Here is a 21,022-nt window from a genome sequence, read left to right as displayed (position 1 = left end):
TACTGCTATAATGATGAGTTGGCTAAACTGTTTTCTTTTTAAATTATAAAATAACCACATGTTCATTTTAGCAGAAAGAAATTACAGGTAAACAGAAAGGGAAAAAAAAAAAGGAACATTCTGAAAATCCTACCCCTCAGGCAGAGTTAAGTGTTATAGTTTTGCAGTGACTTTTCTAGACTGTATAGTGCAAATAAAGAAGTCCTTCCTTCTTCCTTTTCTTTCTCTTTGCCGCTTACTCAGTCTCTCCATTCATTCTACCATCTGATTGACAAATACTGAGCATATGCTGAGTGCTTGGTACTGTGTTGTGACACTTGGATTAGAATGGTGAACAGTGACCTAGACCTTCTTGTGGGGCTTAGAGTGTAGTGGGAGAAACAGATTTTCTATCAGAATAAGAGAGCTGATTATAAACCGAGATGTTTTCTGTGAAGGGGATATACAGGGAGGTTTGAAAGGCTATACAGAAAAACTTGATCTGATCTAATTTGGATGCCATATATGTCTTGATGTTGGTATTCCTCTACCAATTGGAGTAAATTGAACAGAGTACTACGTTATATGAATATTGAAACATCAGCATATGTGATTATACAAAAGTGAGAAATTTTCATAAGTGAAAAATATATTTGCAATTCGTATTACATACATGAGGCTGATTAATATAGGTAACTAAAGATTAATAACCAAGTGGACAATGAGAAAAGGTTATGAGTAGACAGTTCTTGGAAATGCAAATGACCCTTAGAAGTTAAAAAAAAAAAAAAGAAGAAGCAGCAGCTTAACTGCACTTATAATACGAGAAGTGTATTCCAAAACTAGAATGGGGTATTTTTCACCTATCAGATTGGCAGAGGTCAAATGATTCAATAGCACTGTATTGACAAGGTCGAGGGGAACGAAGCACATTAATACGTGTATATGCGTAAATAAATCAGTAGGTAACCTCTATGGAAGATAGTTTGTCATTGTGACAAAAATCACAGATACAGTTCTTCTTTGACTCAAAAAGTTTACTTTTAGGAATTAACCCTATAGCTATCTATTGCAGCATTATTTGTAGTCATAAAAGATTGGAGACAGTTTAAGTGTAAGTACAGAATTGTATGAATTGCACGCCACCATTTCTGGGAAAAAGTTTTTTAAAATACACACTTGATGATGCATAGAACGTCTATGAAAGGACATGCAAGAGATGGGTAACAGTGGTTCTCTTTTAAATAGGGGAAGAGATGAGAAACAGACGTTTTCATAGTGTATATATATATCTTTTTCTACCTGTGAATTTACAAGTTTTACCTACTTTCAAAAAGTGAAATGGTCTTTTAAATTTATGGGTCATTCAGTGACTATGGATAAAATATATGGCAGTCTTGGTGGAAATAAATTCTGGTTTTAATTTCTTTTTCATTTTGTAGTCTTGTATGACTTCTTCAGATTTTTATGACTTTTGAGGCTTTGTTCTCTTTTCTGAAATGATTTTCCACGTTGTCTTCCCTGTCCTGTAGTTAGGGAAGATGAGGTTGACAATCCCATGCCGTGCAGTGACTTGCACACACCTGCAGTGCTTTGATGCGGCACTTTACCTGCAAATGAATGAAAAGAAGCCCACCTGGATTTGTCCTGTGTGTGACAAAAAAGCTGCCTATGAAAGTCTCATTTTAGATGGGTAAGTATATCCCAACATAATACTTAGTTATACTCAGTCTTATTTCTAAACTGTAGTTAGTGGCCCTTTTATCTTTATAATATTATTTGTGTTGGGGACAAGAGGGTGAGTAGTTTCCTTCTCTTTTTGCTTTGCATGATCATATTTCATTGTCCATGGCAAAGAGGGTAAAATCCACTTACTGATGTCATTTTGCTTACCTAGAACATAGCAACCAGGCCTATGCAAAAACACAGAACAAGTGGTAGGGTCGATAGAGTTGTGTTACGCAGCTGGTAAGTTTAAAACTGGGAATTCACTTCCAGGTTTTTCTGACTCTGGAGCCCAAACTCTTAAGCATTATCTCTCATATCATATTGCATATGTCAGAATTAAGGAAAATGGTATAAACTAATTATTAGTAAGTGAGGTACCCTTTTTTTTTCATATAACACTGTTTAAAAAAATTGCATGTGTCATCCATACACCACTATTAAGATTTAGAAAATACAGTTAATGAAAAGATTAAAATAAACTCATCAGTATCCCATCCTATGGTGATGATTTTGTTATTGATGTTTTAAAAAGATTGAAATCACTCTTTACGTAATGATGTGTATATACATCATGATTTTCACTCTATAGAGTGAAAAATGTCCTAGATCTTTAAAAATACTTTGGCAGCATTTTTTTTCAGTTTGAAAAGAGTATTATTGTAGAGAGGAATGAGACAATGAAGAGTGATGGGACTGTTCTCTCTATAAACTTACTTTTTAACTTACTTTGAAATAATTTCACAATTACCAAGAAGTTGCAACAATAGCACAATGTATTAGCTGTTAATATTCTGCCATATTTGCTTTTCAAATTCCCTCTTAATGTGCATGTATTCTTGATGTGTGCATGTATGTGTATATAGAGAAAGAGATGATTATACTATTTTCAGAAACCTTTTGAACCATTTGAGAGTAAGTTGCATTTGTCATGCCTCTTCGCCTGTTAATATTCTAGGATGTGTTTCCTAAATATTGGGTTGGCCAAAAACTGCATTCCGGTTTTTCCGTAAGGTCTTAGGACGTATCAACCCAATACTTGATGTTCCATTGTGGGTATACTACTAATTATTGCCTACATTGTTTCAACTCTTTCTATATTACCTTGTGATATGAACATTTTTGAGGCTTTTGTTTGCTTGTTTATATCTATAGGTTTTTCCTTAAGCTGTTAGAAATTGAATTGCTGAATAAAAGAGAATATATAATTTTAAGACTTTTTACTATTTATTACTAAGATAACCTCCCAGAAGGAGTAAATGATTTTACTCTCCTAGTTGTCATTTCACTCTCCTGCCAGTAGTATTTTGGAAGCCCACTTCTCAGTCTTCTTGCCAACCTTATTGTATTAAATCTTATTTTTAAAATGCTTTTACTGGTTTCATAGTTGAAAAGATATTGCTTTGATTTTTATTTCTTGTAAGAATTATCAGACATTTCTTCATATATTGGTTGTTATAATACCTTTTACGAATTTCCTCTTAATGTTTTTTTTTCTTATGTGGTTCATCTTTTTCTTACTGACTTATAAGTGCTCATTATATACTGAGGATATTAATTTCTTTGTTTACATCTGCTAAATATATTTTCCCAGTTTGCCTTCTAATTCCCTTGTGACATTTTTTTCTCATTCAGAAACTTTTTTTTATTACATCAAGTTTGTTTCTTCATTTTGGATTTCTGTCTTTAATGAGTTTTTGAAAGTCCCAGAGATTTTATATGAACATTCACTTGTTTTTTTGTCAGGTACTTTTTTTTTTTTTTTAAGCTCTTTATTGGAATATATTTGTTTTACACTCTTGTACCAGTTTTTGAGGTACACCAAAGTGAATCAGCTGTATTTATACATATATCCCCATATCCCCTCCCTCCCGTGACTCCCATTCCTCCTCCCTGTCCTGGCCCTCTAAGGCATCTCCCATCAAGTTGATCTCCTTCTGTGATACAGCAACTTCCCACTAGCTATCTGTTTTACAGTTTAAGATTTCATTTTTTTCACTTTCATTCATGCAGTTCTTTATTCCATCATGCATTCCTTCATGAATTCATTCAACATAATACTTATTAAATACTTGCTGTGTGTCAAATACTGGGTGTAAAATGGTAAACAGAGCACTTCCAGTGTGGGAGACAGTAACGAATTGCATATTAAGTGTTAGGTGCTATGAAGGTAAAAAATGGAACTATGTGAAAAAATTGGGGATAGGGAAGAAACTTTAGGGTAGTGAATAGATGATCCCATTACTCTACCCTGCCACCCTGATTGTTGGTCAGTAATCTCACCAACACTTGACGGATAATCTCTCCCATGGACTTGAGACACTGCCTCCATTATTTGAAACGTTTTTTATACACAAGCGTCATTTCTGAACTGGTATTTATGCCATTGATCGAAGTATTGGCCAGTACAAAACTATTTTAATTATTGGATTTCTGTTATGCAATAATAGCCCTTAGGCCATATGTTTCAGAATTTTCTTGACTATTATTACAGTTTGCCATATTCACTTGAATGAAAGCATCCTTAAATTACACAAAGAAATCCTGTTTGGATTTTGACTGGAATTACGTTTTCGTTATAATTGGGTAAAATACATATTTAAAGTATTACATCTTCTAATGAAGGTAGCATTTTTCCTAATTATACATTTTTATCAGTTTTATCAGGGTATAAGAACTGCCTGTATTTAAAGTGTACAGTTTGATATATTTTGACCCAGTATACACACCTGTAATATCATTACAGTAAGATAATGAATGTATCTTTCATATCTAAAGTCTTTTCATGTGTCTTTCTAATCTCTTTCTTTCACTGTATCCTCAGTCAAGCATTGATATGCTTTCTGTTTCTATAGATTGTTTTGAATTTTCTAGAATTTTGTATGAATGGAATCATGAAGTGTGTGCTTACTTTGTCTAGTGTATTTTTTTTTCAAGAACTTTTATTGAGATACAGTTAACATACAATAAACTGCATATATTTAGAGCATACAATTTGATATTGGGATACCAAATTGTCTAGCATATTTTTATTCAGTATGCTTATTTTGAGATCTGTTCACACTGCTGCATATACCAGCAGTTTGTTCATTTTTATCTCTGAGGAGCATTCCATTGTACAGATACCCCACAGTTTATCAGTTTACATGTCAATGGGTTGTTTCTGGTCTTGGGTTCTTGCAGATAAAGCTGCTGATAACATTCATGTCCAAGTCTTTGTGTGGACTGATATATTAATTTGTCTTAGGAGTGGAATCCCTGGTCACATACTAGGTGTACGCTTAATTTTTTAATAAATTACCAAACTGTTTTCCAAAGTGATGGTACTATTTTATATTCCCACTAGCAGTATATGAGAGTTCCAGTTGCTCCACATTCTCATCAACATTTGGTATGGTTAGTTGTTTTAATTTTAGACATTCTAATGGTATATGGTGGTACCCCACTGTGGATTTAATTTGCATTTCCCCTATGACTATATTGAGCATCTTTTTGTGTATTTATTTGCCATCTGTGTGTCATCTTTGATGAAGTGACTGCTTAAACTTTTGCCCCTTTTTCAATTGGGTTGTTTGTTTTTCATATTACTGATTGGATTTTGATTGGAATTATGTTTTAATAGTTCTTTATATTGTGGATGTAAGTCCATTATCAGTTACGTAGTTTGCAAATGTTTTCTGCCATTTCCTCTTTTCAGTCTCTTAACAGTGTCTTTCAAAGAGAAAAAATTCTTGGACTAAGGCCAGTTTATCAAGGTTTTCTTTTATGTACTGTGCTTTTGAGATCATATTAATTCATTTTTCCCTAACCTAGGGTCACAAAGATTTTCTCCTTGCTTTCTTTAGAAGTTTAATAGTTTTACACTTAGGTCTATTATCTGTTTCAAGTTAATTTTTGTATATGATATGAGATAAAAAGCAAGGTTTTAGCTTCATTTTTGTTTTTGGCATACAGTCATGCAGTTGTTCTGTTGACAAGATTGTATTTTCCTCATTGAATTTCCTTTGCACCTTTTTTTTCAAAAATCAGTTGGCCGTGTATATGTGGATTTCTCTCTGAGGTTTATTCTGTGCCATCGATATGTCTATATTTATGTCAGTACTGCACTGTCTGGAAATCAGGGTAATGTGGGCCTTCTAACTTCTTTTTCAAAATTATTTTGGCAGTTATAGACCTTTTGCATTTCATTGCATATTTTGAAATCAGCTTGTCAATTAGAAAAAAATCTGCTGGGTTTTTGATTTGTATAATGTTGAATCAGAATTGAGTGTCTTCACAATGTTGTCTTCTGATCCGTGAACATGATACATATCTATTTAGTTACTTAGGTCTCAGTAATGTTTGGTAGTTTTCAGTATGTAGGTCTTGTATGCCTTATGTCCGATTTATCCCATTATTTCATATTTTTGATGTGTTGTTTTTTATATTAATTTCTGATTGTTTTATATAGAAATACAGTTGATTTTTGTATGTTCTATCTTGAAACCCTACTAAATGCATTTTGTAGTTCTAGTAGCGTTATTATAGAACGTAGAATATTCTGTATAGGCAGTAATAGTTTATGAATAAAGATAGTTTTATTTCTTCCTTTTTAATCTGGATGCCTTTTGTATCTTTGTCCTGCTGTCTTGAACTGACTAGTCTGTTGACATGATGACTTGCATTGATTGACTTTCAAATATTAAACAACCTTTCATTCTGGAGATAAACCCCACTTGGTCATGATTTGTTATCTTTTACATTTATTGTTGCGTTGGTGTTGCCAAGTTCATGAGAGATAGTGGACTGTTGTTTTCTTGTTATGTCTTTGTCTGTTTTTAGTATCATAGTAACGCTGGCCTTATATAGTGAGCTGGGAAGTGGTGGTATTATGTCTTCTCAAATATTTGGTAGAATTTTCTAGTGAAGACATTTGGGCCTAGAATTTTCTTTGTGGTAAAGTTTTTACAAATGTCTTTAATAGACACAGGGCTCCTTGGGTTATCTGTTTCTTTCTGAGTGAGCCTAAGTCTGACTAGAAGTTTGTCAATTTTAGTGATTGTAAAGTATCTGCTTTTTGGTCTTATTGATTTTTCTCTATTTTATTTTTTCCTGTTTCATTTGTTTATGTTCTTTGTTATTTTCCTTTTCTGGTTACTTTCACTTTAATTTGCTTTTCTTTTTCTAGTTTCATTTAGATAGAAGCTGAGGTTATTGATTTGTGTCCTTTTGTAATATAGGAAGGTTGTACTACTTTAACTTCCTTCCACAGGTCTTATTATATTTTAATTTCCATTCAGTTCAGAATAATTTCTGATTTTTTAAACTTTATCTTTGTCTCATGGATTCTTTTGTTTAGTTGCCAGATATTTTTCTGAAGATGATTTCAAATTTAATTTCAGTTTGATCATAAAACATAACTTGTATGCTGAGTTATTTTAAATTTATTGAGACTTCTTCTGTGTCCCTATTTCTACTTCCTTTCCCCAACCCGGTGATCCTTTTTCTTGATAGTAAGCTTATAAGTGATTTTTTGGACAATAATTTTTATGGTTGGTTTACGTATTATGTTGAAGGTTGTTTTTTTACTGCCAGGCTCAGCAAGAAGGCTCCAGGTGTCTATTTCTGTTTAATCACTGATTTTTAAGATGATATTCAGTAAGTCACTTAACTTTTTTGTTGCCTGTTGAAGAGCTAAAGTCTAGGAGGAAAGCGGTTATAATAGTTGTTGTAAAGTGTGAAGTATTAAAACAAAAATAAAAAAGCATTACTTTTGTCTCCAGGGTAAAATGTGTTATTTTGTTATGTCACCTTTAAACAAAGCCATTTGATTACATTTCTGTACTTCTTACTTGGTTTATAGGCTTTTTATGGAAATTCTCAATGACTGTTCTGATGTGGATGAGATCAAATTCCAAGAAGATGGTTCTTGGTGTCCAATGAGACCGAAGAAAGAAGCTATGAAAGTATCCAGCCAACCGTGTACAAAAATAGAAAGTATGTGCAGGATGGCAGCAGAGAGAAAAGCACTGAGGCTTGTGCAGTGTTATCTTTAGTGTTAACCTTGGCCAGTAGAACTACCATTTGGAGCTCAGTTTGCTCACCTTATATTTTGATAATCTGTTACATATGTAATTTCTCCCAAATGATTTTTATTCTTAAGAAGTGTGCTGAAGTTTATACCACATTATAGTCAGTCTTTTCATAGTATATTTTTCATACATAAAGTAAATAAAATAATCACCTAAATCATTTTTATTTTTTTATTGAAGTATAGTTGCTCTACAATATTATAGAAGTTATTGGTGCTCAATTTAGTGACTCACAATTTTTAAAGGTTATATTCCATTTATAGTTATTGTAAGATATTGGCTGTATTTCCCATGTTGTACAACACATCTTTGTAGCTTATCCTGTCGCTAATAGTTTGTACCTCCTGCTTCCCCGCCCTTGTAATAATGCCCCTCCCTCTTCCCTCTCCCCACTTGTTACCACTTTTGTTCTCAGTATCTGTGAGTCTGCTTCTTTTTTGTTCATTAGTTTGTTATATTTTTTAGATTCCACATAGAAGTGATATCATGCAGTATTTGCCTTTCTCTGTCTGACTTATTTCACTTAGCGTAATGCTCTCCAAGTCCATCCATGGAGAGCATTATATATAATGTGCATGTACGCACATGCGCGCACATGCTCGTGTGCTCTCTCTCTCTGTGTGTATATATATATACACACACAGACACGCACACACACAGACACGCACACACACACGCCTCACATCTTCTTTATCCATTCATCTGTCGATGGACACTTAGATTGCTTCCGTATCTTGGCATTTGTAAATAATGCTGCTATGAACATTGGGGTGCATGTATCTTTTTGAATTAGTGTTTTTGTTTTTTTCTTTTTGAATATATGTCCAGAAGTGGAATTGCTGGGTCATATGGTAGTTATATTTTTAGTGTTTCGAGAAACTGCCTTATTCTTTTCCATTGTGGCTGCACCAGTTTACATGCCTATGAGCAGTGTACAAGAGTTCTCTTTTCTCCACATCCTCTCCAACATTTGTTACTTGTGTTCTTTAAAATCATTTTAACATATGGTACTCGTTACAACATGAAAAATTATAAATGACATTTCTATGGACAGTTTTTCAGAATTGTTTTTTTTTAATTTAAAAAAATTATTTATTTATTTATTTTCTTTGGCCACACTGTGTGGCATGCGGGATCTTAGTTCCCTGACCAGGAATCGAACCCATGTCTCCTGCATTGGGAGTGTGGAGTCTTAACTACTGGACTGCCAGGAAATCCCTCAGAATTGTTTTTAGAGTACCTGTTGGAGGAACCCCAAGTGGAGGTGTGGTTAGAGAAGCTGCATCATCCATTAATGGACGGTGGGGGAAGATGGTCATAGGTTAGTTGGTAAAAAAAAAAAAAGTGAACTAATTGTTTCCATTGCTTTGTGGGAAGAAATATGACTGTTGCCTTGGTTACCTAGGATTTGTACTCAACTCAACCTTCAACTTCCTATGTTGTCTACGCTGAGTGGGGAAACTTAAGGGCCATTTGAGAAATTGAAACTGATAGGTAAACTTAGTTTCTTTTTATCTGACATGGTCCATGCACTGCATTTGAGTTTTGTGCTGACTATATTTAACCTTCTAACAGTGTAATGAGTAATAGATGTTCAGAGTAAGAAGAGAGGAAAAAGTAAAGGATTTATGTCAATATTAATCATTCTCCTATGATTGCTCCTGAACCTATGGGTGGAATGATCAAGGTTTTCCTCATCTTTGAGAAAAATAGTGATTAGTTAATTAGTTGCTGCTGCATTTCCATGATTAAGTAGCATGCATTTTCTACTAAACAGATTGTAGGGCATAATATACTTTCTTTGAAATGGTGAGTTAACATGTCGTGTGAGACTGTCGTAGTGGGCAGAAAGGAGAACCTAAGTAGATGGTTGGTAAGAAAAACTTTAAATGTCTGAGTAACTTAAATGAGAATGTTGGGGTTTTTTCAACTTATTTATGAAGGTGAAAGTTTTACCAAGTTCTGGCTTATGGTGAAGAGCTTATCTGTTCTTTGATTATGAGCACCACTGCTTTGCTAGCTTGGCAGTGTCTGATTCTGAATGAACACTACCACGTCTGTGAGAATACACAGCCAGTAAAGCTGCATATGCTTGTCCATGGCTGGAGACCAGCCCCTTAACTCCAGATGTCTGTGTATAACGTGAGTCCTCACCCAGGGAGGCAGTGTGAGGAACAGGATCTGCGCAAATCTGTCGGCAGCACTGGGGAGATAACACAAAGTGTGCCGTCTGAAGGAGGCACAAGGCATAGCGCTCACCCTGTCTCCCTAGGTAAGCAGTCATTTTATAGACAGATGTCTGGAGTTAGAGAGTTGATCTCTGTCCATGGGACAGAGTGTGGGCTTTACTGGCTGTGTATTCTCCAGGACGTGCTGCACAGTTAAAACTCCTTTAGTTAGAGCTTGTGTTACACCTTTGATTTTTTTTTTTCCCCTCTGTTCCCTACACGCAGCTTCAAGTGTGCTCAGTAAGCCTTGTTCAGTGACTGTAGCCAGTGAGGCAAGCAAGAAGAAAGTGGATGTTATTGACCTAACAGTAGAAAGCTCTTCTGATGAAGAGGAAGACCCTCCTGCCAAAAGGAAATGCATCTTTATGTCAGAAACACAAAGCAGCCCGACCAAAGGGTTTGTTAATTTATAGTTCACTATTGTTTATTATACTTGGAACTAACTATTCTTGGGATAAGTTTGTAAATATCTCTTTGAGAGTTGCATAACCATAAAGGAATATTTTAATTCACCTTTTGTTAAGTTGAAATATTTTCAAGTGAGCATCTTGTTTATAAGAAAGCAAATTTTGATAAAATATTCTCATCTTTGGGAAGTGAGAGTTGAAATCTTCTCATGTCTATTTATTTCATATTTGATCCTTTTGTTATTTTCTTGAATCTATTTGGAAGGAGTAAATTTGGCATCACAGACCAACAGGAGGAAGCCGAGTGTGCAGAGTGTGGAATTGGGATTCTGACAACTGTGGATTCCAGTTTTGACACCATTGCTTACTTGTTGTGTGATCTTGGATGAAATACTTGACTTCTTTGAGCCTCCTTTTCCTGTTCTGTAAAATGGGGTTGAATAATGCCTACCTCATAAGATTATATTCAGGTTTCAATACGAAAGTGAGAGAGCTCAGCCTCAAGTGTCAGCCACGTGGCAATTTTCTCAGTAAAAATTGATTGCCTTCCTTTCTTACCCTCTCCATGGCAAAATATGGGCAAGTAAACGCAGTCTAGCATTTATTTGTAAGTCATCTAGCAGAAGCTGTTGCTGACATACAGTAAGTGACAGGCTTGAGTATTTAGCAATAGGTGCTTCTTAGAGATTTTAGAACCTACAGGAAAGTAGCAGAGGGTTCTCTTAACATCCCATGAGCATATTGTCTCAAACTTGGTTATGCCAGTCTTAATCTTTTGGCCTCTCATAGTACTGCTTTTCTGTAATTGCTCTACTGGGATATAATTTACATATTATAAAGTTATCCCATCTTAAGCATTCATCCCATCTTAAATATTCAGTTGCACAGTTCAGCGATTTGAGCAAATTCATAGTTGTACAGTCGTTGTCACAATTCAGTTGTAGAATATTCTCAATACCCAGGAAATGTCTCTCGTGTTCATTTGCAGTTAATTCCAATGCACACCCTGTATCTAGGCAACCATTGATCTTTTTATCTCTATAAATTTGCCTGTTCTAGATATTTTATACAAGTGGAGTTATATTCTCAATGCACTTTTGAAACATCCTTTTTTTTATAGTTACTTTTGAAGCCAGGAGAATTAAACTTTTTGTGCTGCCTTTTTTACTGTTAACATACTTATATTTCCAGGTGTGATTTACACATCACAGTAAAGGTGTATTTTTTTTTTTTTTTAGTGGAACAGGAAATGAAATAAATATTTCAAGTGGGACTTTTTGGGGATGCTGATCATTTATTGTTCCTTTCAGACAATTTGGTTGGCACTTCTAGAATTTAAATGATAAACAAAAACTGAAAATGTGATTTTGAAATGTTTGCCTAAGTGGAGAATCATGGGAATGAATACTTAGATGTGGTATTTCCAGATTTTACTTTTAATGAAACCCTTTAGAATAGGCTGGAAAAACATGGGTTGCACAGTATTATAGTTAGATGGGTTCACGCCAGGTTGAAGGGTTGTGTATAGTGGTATAGACTCATGAGTTACTGTGATCTTGGAGGGTCTCTGGTGGCTTGCCATAAGGGTCTACCCTCTATGTGTCCTTTAGCACATTTTTACTAATACTTGAGGATTCAAAACTGGAGGAATGGCATATACATTGGGTGACAATCTGAAGTGACTTCATGCAAAAGAATCAGGACAGTTCACACCTGTGGTCAGCTACCATAGAGATAGATGTTGTCTCCTCATCTCAGTTAAAAAGAAAACAAAAACTAACATTGTGAGTATAAGGTAGAAAGTTGTACTAAACCAGCAACAAGTGAAAATTTTGGTTTAAAAAGTCTGTAAATTGCAGCTGCCCAGCTCATTCCATGAAGTTGAACACTTTTAATACCCAAACTAGACTTACACATTAACAGCCAAATAGAAGAACCGTTATGAAACAGGCTCACATTAGGCAGATCAATGAAAATCCTGAATTCAGTCTTAGTAAATTATTTAATAGTATATTAAAATGGCATCCATTACCCCACCAAGTAGGGTTTACCCAAGAATCCTTTATTATTAGGAAATGCATTGATAAAATGGATCTTGTCATAGGATAACTAGTCAGCGCTTCACATTGGTGGGTTCAAGCAACCATAGAGCATCACAGATACTTGGGGGAAAATTTTTTTTTAAGTTCTGAAAAGCAAAGCTTGAATTTGCTATTTGCTGCCAGCAACTATTTACATAGCGTTTACATTGTATTAGATATTATAAAGTATAAGGTAATCTAGAGATGATTTAAAGTATGCGGGAGGATGTGCAAATACTACATTTTATATAAGGGACTTGAGCGTCCATGAATTTTGGTATCCATGGCGGATGGGAGGGTCCTTGGAACCAGTCTCCTGTGGACACCAAGGGACAACTATATATAGTCCTCTTAATAGATGGAGACATTCCATAAATTAACGGCCATTCCTGATAGAAACTCCTTGAAATGTCAGAACTCACTTAATGGTTTGAAGGGTTTACCACTTGGGCTGATTTGTTCTTAGACTGCATTAATAAGAGAAGCTGTGTCCAGGATACATACCCATGCCAGTTTTGTTCCATTTTAGGCTATATAACTTTCACTTAGGCCGTTTTAGTCAGGGCTGTCATCAAGAACGATATTAATGAGAGCAGCCAGAGGAGGGAAATAGGATGGTGAATAGTGCAAACTGTAGCCTGATGGATGAATGGGTTTAAGGCCTGAAGCTATTAAGCCAGAAGAGAATATGTGGTAGTTACCTTGTAGTTCTTGAATGGGAGTCATTGATGAACTGGGTTAATAAGTTTATTCTTTGTTATAACATTTGGCAGATCTAAGTCCGGTGGAGGAAAGATACATGGAAAAACTTCCCATTGGAGTTTTCTGAACACTAAGAAAGTTCATGTTTTGTGCTAAAATGACATTTTCTGTGTTCAGCAAGAGCAGATGCCAGCTGTCCAAGTGTCAGAGTGGAGACTCATGCTGTGGTTATATTGTCTCTGTAATCCCTTCAGCTCTTTACATTTTTTTCCCTGGTTTTGTCCCTGGTCATTTTTTTCATATCCTGTCTTTTGCATCAGTATCTAGGAATTTTCTCTGAAGTGTTAGTTTATCATGGAACTTCTTGGTCAGTGATAGTAAGCAAGTGGGAAATGGAGAAAAAACAGGAAAACTTACTTTGTTACAGTCGAAAAATCAGGTGAGCAGTTATTTTTTAAGTGGTATTATTTCTGAGAAAAATTATTCTTGCAAACAATTTTACAAAGCATCAAGAAGTAAAAAGCATTCTGTTAAGACTTTGGTGGAAATTCTTCTAGCCTTTTTCCCTGCTAGCCTATCAGAAGAAATTGGCACCTTAATCTACGACTTTTAGAAAACCTCTGATATATCTAAATTAAAAGATGATTTTAAATATTATGCCCCTACTTCGTGCCTTGGGGAAATGGAATGATTGCTTTGTCATTAATAAGGAGGTATTCTAAAGGCAGGAAACAAAAATTAGAGATAGATTAAGAATCTTTAGGAATTGGTAGCAAAATTGAATCTTTTAAAATATTTTTGTGATCACAAAGTGGGAACACTCAATGAATTTCAGGTTTATGGATAAAAATTCAAATTACTGAATTTTCAGACATCTAAGTCTGGGCCAAGTATAATGAATTCAGTGATAAAGTACACAGTCTTCTAGCAGCATGCCAGCAATTTACCTTTGTGCTGTGATATTATGAATAAAGTTTAAAAAATTCATATATGTATGTACACATACCTATATGTACACATACATAGGCTTGTGTGTGTATTTGCCAATCCTGTGAGGAGGGAGTGACAAATGTTAAAAGCTTTAAAAAATGTTTTTGTTATTTTATAGCATTACATACTTATACCCATAATTCCACCAGACATAGCCATTTACACTTCTCCGTGGTTCCTGTTATTCCATATCTATAAATACATCTATTTTTGCATAGACATTAGAATCATTTACCTTTCTGAATGTGGTCTTTGTGATGATTCTGATTAAAAGAAAAATCTGCTACCAGTAGGTAATTTGATAATCCTAACAAATGACAAATTTCACCCATTCTATATAAAGTTGAATTTGTGTTAATGGTTACAAAGTTCAGGTGATAAGAATTAACCAACACTAAATAGTTTAGTTTTTCAGATGTTTGCTGAAATTTTAGATGTTGATTTAATAATTTGTACTGTCACTAGATTGTGACATTTCCACATGTTGTGACAGCATTTTGTATTGGGGAAACAAGGAAGTTATTCAGTTGCTCAGAGTTTCATGTTATGAGAACAGAAGGTATGCGATAGTTAAGGGTTACTATGGTGACATGTGCATTGAGACATGGACCTTACTCCTCTATAGATCTAAACAGAGGGGCCAGGGTAGGAAAGTGAGTTTTGTTGTTGTTTTCTATAAATCTGATCCAGGTTGAAAGGTCAATTCAGGATCAAGAGAAAAGACAACCTCCAGTGTGTGAGATATCAGAGGAAGAGAAGGGGGAGCAAGAGGAAGGCAGCCATTGTTTTTTTCTTGTAAACCTGAAAATTTTCGTTTCGTTTCTTTCAGTGTCAGAGAAAAAGTGATAGATGAAATGTACCTTTAAGTAGGAACTTTTTAAAATAAATGAAGTCATATGTATGTGTGTATATTGTGTGTATATATATATGTCTTCAAAAGCTTGTCTTAAATTAAAATATATATATGATATATTAATACTGTGAAACAACCATAATAATCAGAGCCACTTTTTAAACCCCCTCCTCAGTGCTAGCATATACCACTCTCTTTTTCCTTCTTATAACCATACCCTGTCTCCCAATTTTTGATACACAGTCCTTTGTGGGAGGTAGGATCATATGTAATTTGAAAACACTTTTGGTGATTTCCTGTTCTACCTTCATCCTTGTAGAGGAGCAGTGTCTTCAAACCTCCAGAAAAAAATGTCCTTTAATAGAGCATATGTGCTTGAGTTCATCTCAGGTTTTCTCTTTCCCTCTCCAGAGTCTGCCTGTGTGGTTTTAGGTTGACAGGTAACACTGGAGGCCGAGAAACCTGATTCTAACCCAGGCAGGTTGCTCTTTTTGTCCATCTTTATATATGTCTGAAAAATGTGTTTTGAAATACCAGGCTTCTGTTATCGTCTCAAGCATATTATATTTCCTATGCCTCCCAAATGGATCAGTTTAAGATTTCTGAACTCTAACCTATGGTATTTATTTGCTTTTCTGAGACTAGCAGTTGCCGACACAGCCATGTATGTCCTCGCAAGATGATTTCTTTTTCCTCCTTTTCAACATATGTATTTTTGACAAGTAGTACAGCTTACCAGCTAGATGAGATCCTCATGTTATAATGCAGACTAGTTTTAGGGGGACTCCAGTGTCTAAATAGGTGGTAATTATTTAAGTGGTTTGAAATTTTAAATTGAGGTTATGAAATAGTTTTGTCCTTTGTTTAGAGTAATGAAGGATGTCATACAAATATGTCGTTATTTCTTATTACAAGTATTTAATAATCTGAGCAATAACAGAGCAATAACAGAAGTTTCAACCAAGGGAAAGGATATCCCTTAGGATCCCTAGAGATCCTCCTTGTCATCTCAGTCTAACTTTGACGGTTGTACTGTTTCTGTCAGTTGTGCTTCATCTTTTTAGTGGTCCCTTCCAGCTACAGAGTTCTGTGTCTCTCTCATTAAGCTCACAGTAGTTTAGTGGCAGCACTTTGGAATGCTGACCTTAATGTCCTAAAGACCTAATGTCCCTGTGTCCCTGTCCCCCACCCTCCCTTTTTTTTTTTTTTTTTAATTTAGTGAAGTTTTATTTTTCAAAATGTACCTTATGCATTGGTGAGACCTGTTTATGCGTCTTTACTGGCAGCTGGGGCATCTCCACCTTTGGTATTTCTGGTAAATTACTTGAACTCTGTGCTTTGAAACCAGCTTAATGGGTCCTTTACTGAGGAACTCCTGAAGGTCTGACCTGGCCAGGGAACTGTGAATCTTCAGTCTCTCAGAGACAACAGCTGGGGTTTTAAGCTTATAGTCAGAAACTTCCTAATAGACTTTGTCTTATGTTGCTTTGTCAAATAAGACTAGGTTATTGAGCTTGTCCTACATTTTGCCTTTGGCCTTGTCCCCAGACTTGTTCACTGGGTCTTTGTCTTTTTTGGCCGACTTTCCGGGCATCTATCTTTTTCTTGTCATCCTTGGGAGCTCAGAGAGCAGCTGCTACCACTGCAGCCTCACTAAGATGTTGGACAAAAAGATGGCCACCATCAGCCAGAGGGTCTGTAACATTGCTTAGTTTCTTGTATGTTTTCAAGATGTTTTCTTGAGAACTTCTAATTATTTACCCTGGACTGAGATAAAATAAAGGTTAAGTAGGAAGAATGCAAAATCATCTCTCTTTTTTCCTGAACTTTTTCAAAAATATGTTTAACTATCTGCTTCTTGAAATTATAAAATTATTATCCTATATATAGTGTGTATATATATATATGTATAAATACTAATAATAAAGTATATCTTAAATGTATTTAATTTGTGTTTTTAGTAGCATGAACAGCAAATTTCAGTCATAAGCCCTCTTAGAAGAGTAGATGGTATCTTGGTAGCCAGTGTTTTTATTTCTGGACATTATGTCTTAAATCCTGAGTAGTTGCCTTATTCTAATTTCTAATTGCTGCCTGTTGTTATCAGGCTGGCTGGCTTTCGGATTGGCTGTCTTTGCTCAGTGATTCCCAGATAAGATCACTAATAATTAATACAGTTCATGTTAGAATGGAAGAAATCATGCTTGAGCTATAGTAATTAGCTTCACTCATAAAGGTACCCTGATGTAAATCAGATCTTAGGAGGCTTCTATTTTATTTCTAAATTTCATTATATATAAAATTACTAATATTCACATACATGTTACACGTATATTAATAAAATCAGTATGTAGAGTATATTCCTATTTGTGGGTCGAAGTTTTATGTGTTGCTCCAGCACTGTACATTATGTTTTAATTCCACCTTGCTCTTATGTCACAGCTGCTGTTGAGAGCCAGCGTATGTTCATGTTAAAGTGAAGACTGTTATGAAAGAGGAGAGTGAGTGGAGAGTGGAGGACTGTGTAGTGAGTAGCTGCCATATAGTTGTTTTGAAACTTAGTGAACTTACGACTGAGAAAGCCCAGTGGTACAGCCCTTCTCTCCTGTGAACTAACAGCCAGATTGTTTGTAATTTCCCATGCTATTTAAAACAGGGTTCTCATGTATCAGCCATCTTCTGTAAGGGTGCCCAGTGTGACTTCGGTTGATCCTGCTGCTATTCCGCCTTCATTAACAGACTACTCAGTACCATTCCACCACACGCCAATATCAAGCATGTCATCAGATTTGCCAGGTATGTGAAGAGTTGTTTTGTTTTTTTATCAAGTTTTACCATTTATTTTTTATCTTAATCTGTGGAGCAAATATAATTTAAATATTTAAAATAGAAATGCTAAGGAAATTGCTAAGGAAAGGGGTCCTGTAAAGGTAGTATCTGTTTTAAATATGTCACATTCAGTTCCTATCATTTTAACTACAGAGCAATCTGTAGATTTTGATGAGAGCAAATATAGTAGGGTAGTAGGCAAGTTTTACAAAATTTACTCTTCCTCATAGAGAATTTGTGCTCGGAGACTTCTTGATTTATTTATCATGGGAGCTTCACAGGTTAGGGAGAATGTTTCTCATACTTTTTTTGGTAGCCCATCACTTTTTTTGGTAGCCCATCACAACTTCAGAATATAGTGGTGTACTGTGAGGTCAGCTTTACCCTGTAAAAATAGGATCTACCTGCTGTTTCCCTAGAGCACTGCTTGATATTTAGGGATATCTTTTAGATGTATATTAACTTGACAGTTAAAAACTTCAAGGCTGCTTGAATTACCCTAGTACCAAGACTTATGCAACCAAGGCCATATTGTAAAACTTAAGCTTTATCCTACCTCCCTCTTTTCCCCTCCCTACATAGCCGCTGTTTTTGCAGACATTTTTTGGTCAGTCAGATTTGAGCAAGTTAGAACCAGTGACTCTTAAATTCGTGACTTCCCTTCTCTCTGAAGGGTCCTTTTAGTGGAATATAGTTACCTCCTCCTGTTACTAAGTTTCTGAATTTAGGAAGTTAATTTTGACCTATGATTTATTCTTCTTGCCCCTCTTAGTAAAGTCTTTATTTTAAGCACAATATATATTCTATTGGGCAAAATTTGTGGTGTTAAAAAAGTTGATAGTTGTGTACTCTGGCCCAGTGTAGTTTTGTCACTTGAAATTTGTTCAGAATTTATTCAGTTTGGATAAAATTTAATGGAAAAGAGTAGACCAAAAATAGTATCCATCAAAAAAATGTTAAATACTTTTTGCATCTTAAATGTGTTTACTCCACATGTACTTTGGGAATAGGTATTTTAAAAAATTGTAAAGCCAGCTAGCACCAATTATAGGGTTATTTGTTGATACAAAGCTTGATGCTGAGTTACAAGTGAGGTTTCATGGTCCGTAAGAAAGATGGAGGGTCAGAGAATCTTAATTCCTTACTGCCATGTTTTGCTTTAACCATGGCTAGTTTTAAATGAAGTTGAAGAGTGTCATCTTAGTATGTGTTACAAACAAGCCTTCCAGAAGGATTCGTTTCCTAAAGATCTTGAATTAAAAATCCTGAAAAAAGATAGTGAATGTTCTCTGTTCACTGAGTCACTGGGGCCATTTAGCAGTAGAATAGATACCATGTACAAGTCACTTGCTCTGTTAGTTTTTGAATTATGTGAGTTTGGATGAATTTTTAATTTCATGGAATTTATATTATTTCACAGTTTGGGCATAAAGTCAGACTGTTTACTTTATAAAATGTACAGATTTGAGAAAAATGCAGTAAAATATGTTAACTCTGTGTTTCATAAAATACATTTCAAACTGATATTAAGGAACTAAGACTGATATCCAGGGCTGATACTTAGCCAATATAAGTCAATATAGTGATACTGATTATTAAAATGTTGAAAGGCTCTCTTATCAGTTGATACACGGAATAGAATAGAATCTGTTGTACTTAAGATGAGTTACCAGTTTACTGTCATCTATGAATTATGTAGCAGTTACTACATCTAAATAGTTTAGTTTTTACTTTGCTGTTACTGTTAATATGCTCTTTTGTAATTAGTAATTACTTTGGGGTTTTTTGTGCATAATTTTAATGTAATTAGTCATACTGTACAGAGTTTTGATATTTATACATTTAATAATTTATAATAAAATATTAAATAGAACACCAAGAATGGAGAGATGACAAACTTTTAATACATTTCTGAACATTCATTTTAAACATCATAAACATGAATCTTCTGAATCTGCAGGAGAACAAAGAAGAAATGATATTAATAATGAACTGCAGCTTGGAACATCTTCTGATACTGTGCAACAGTGAATGCAAAATAAAACATAATTTGTATTTATGGAATGGAAAACAGCTTGATTATTTCACGAAAAAATATGACTGCCTTATTATTGCTAGTGCCATATTGTCAGGTGCGAATGGTGCTCAAAAGTTGTATCGTTAAAATTTGAAAGTGCTTAACATTTACATATTTAATCATGTAGCAGTTATGCTTTGTTAAAGTTCATGGCTCAAGTAAGGAAAGTGTGTTGTTATTAGTAAGACATAAAGACTTAGTTTCACTTGAAGCATTTAAAATTGAAAAATGACAATTTTATCAGTGTTGACAAAAGCATTTGGAATGTTACCGTCAGAATTTTTACCACTACATGCTTTTTGGTTAAAGATAATTGAGATACTTAGGAGGGCCTAAAAATACATCAGTACAACATATCATTGCAGTTCAAACTTTCGGTGAAATAAGAAAACAGCATTTTGCTAAACTTATAAAATAAGGCAGTAACATTTAATCACTACTCATGAAACTTCATCTGTTTCATGTAAGAGTTTTAATAGTCTATACTTACAAAGTAGAATTGCAAGATATTGTTGATAATGGGTTTTTAACAGAAGGAATAACATCTGAAATACTGTATCAAACTTCAGTGTTACTATTTGAGAAAAATGGTTTCAGTGAGAAATATTTACGTTAAAAACATTATTGAATTTTGTGTAGACAGCATCTGTGTAATGCTAGGGAGGCAATGGATTTCAACCAAAATTTCAGAAAAATTTCTAGATATTTTATTATGGCATTGTAGAAGTTACCATATTCAGTTATCCCTGGGTGAGGTGTCAAAAGATATAGATCAAATAAATCTCCTAAAATATTTTATCAATAGACTGTTTATCTACTAGCACACATGAAATAATCATCAAGGAGAATATAGTACATCTGAAGAGATGGGAATTGAAATAATGAAAAGATGGAGACATTTGATACCTTGATGGGCAGTCTCCAATGCTAGAACTGCAAAAACGGTTTGAAATTACATCATCCCTCTGTATTTATTTAAATTGAAGTTATGAAATGGGAATCAACATTTAGAAAGTGAGCATTTTGAGTGACTTGGCTTCAATACACAATATTCCAACAGAAATAGTAATACTTGCTATA

At 34.7% G+C, this 21,022-nt stretch overlaps 1 protein-coding gene and 1 pseudogene across 8 annotated transcripts in view; one reads left to right on the top strand and one right to left on the bottom strand.

Annotated features, from left to right (window-relative positions):
• The window catches only part of PIAS2 (protein inhibitor of activated STAT 2), a 96,751-nt gene that overhangs the window by 64,701 nt on the left and 11,028 nt on the right, over positions 1 to 21,022 (top strand). For 5 of the 8 annotated variants that reach the window (XM_057698371.1, XM_057698370.1, XM_057698367.1 and 2 more), the window contains 4 exons: positions 1,512 to 1,672; positions 7,547 to 7,680; positions 10,229 to 10,400; positions 17,693 to 17,832. In XM_057698371.1, coding sequence (XP_057554354.1) covers positions 1,512 to 1,672; positions 7,547 to 7,680; positions 10,229 to 10,400; positions 17,693 to 17,832 — 607 coding nt within the window. Of the gene's footprint in view, positions 1 to 1,511; positions 1,673 to 7,546; positions 7,681 to 10,228; positions 10,401 to 17,692; positions 17,833 to 19,825; positions 19,998 to 21,022 lie in introns of all 8 variants that reach the window. The other 3 variants (XR_009047934.1, XR_009047933.1, XR_009047935.1) reach the window with 1 other exon arrangement.
• On the bottom strand, positions 16,303 to 16,741 carry LOC130831515 (40S ribosomal protein S25-like; annotated as a pseudogene).

This window comes from Hippopotamus amphibius, chromosome 11 (assembly GCF_030028045.1).
Source record: "Hippopotamus amphibius kiboko isolate mHipAmp2 chromosome 11, mHipAmp2.hap2, whole genome shotgun sequence".
Lineage (NCBI taxonomy): Eukaryota > Metazoa > Chordata > Mammalia > Artiodactyla > Hippopotamidae > Hippopotamus > Hippopotamus amphibius.
Note: the sequence above shows the minus strand (reverse complement) of the source record. Positions and strands in the feature narration are given on the sequence as shown.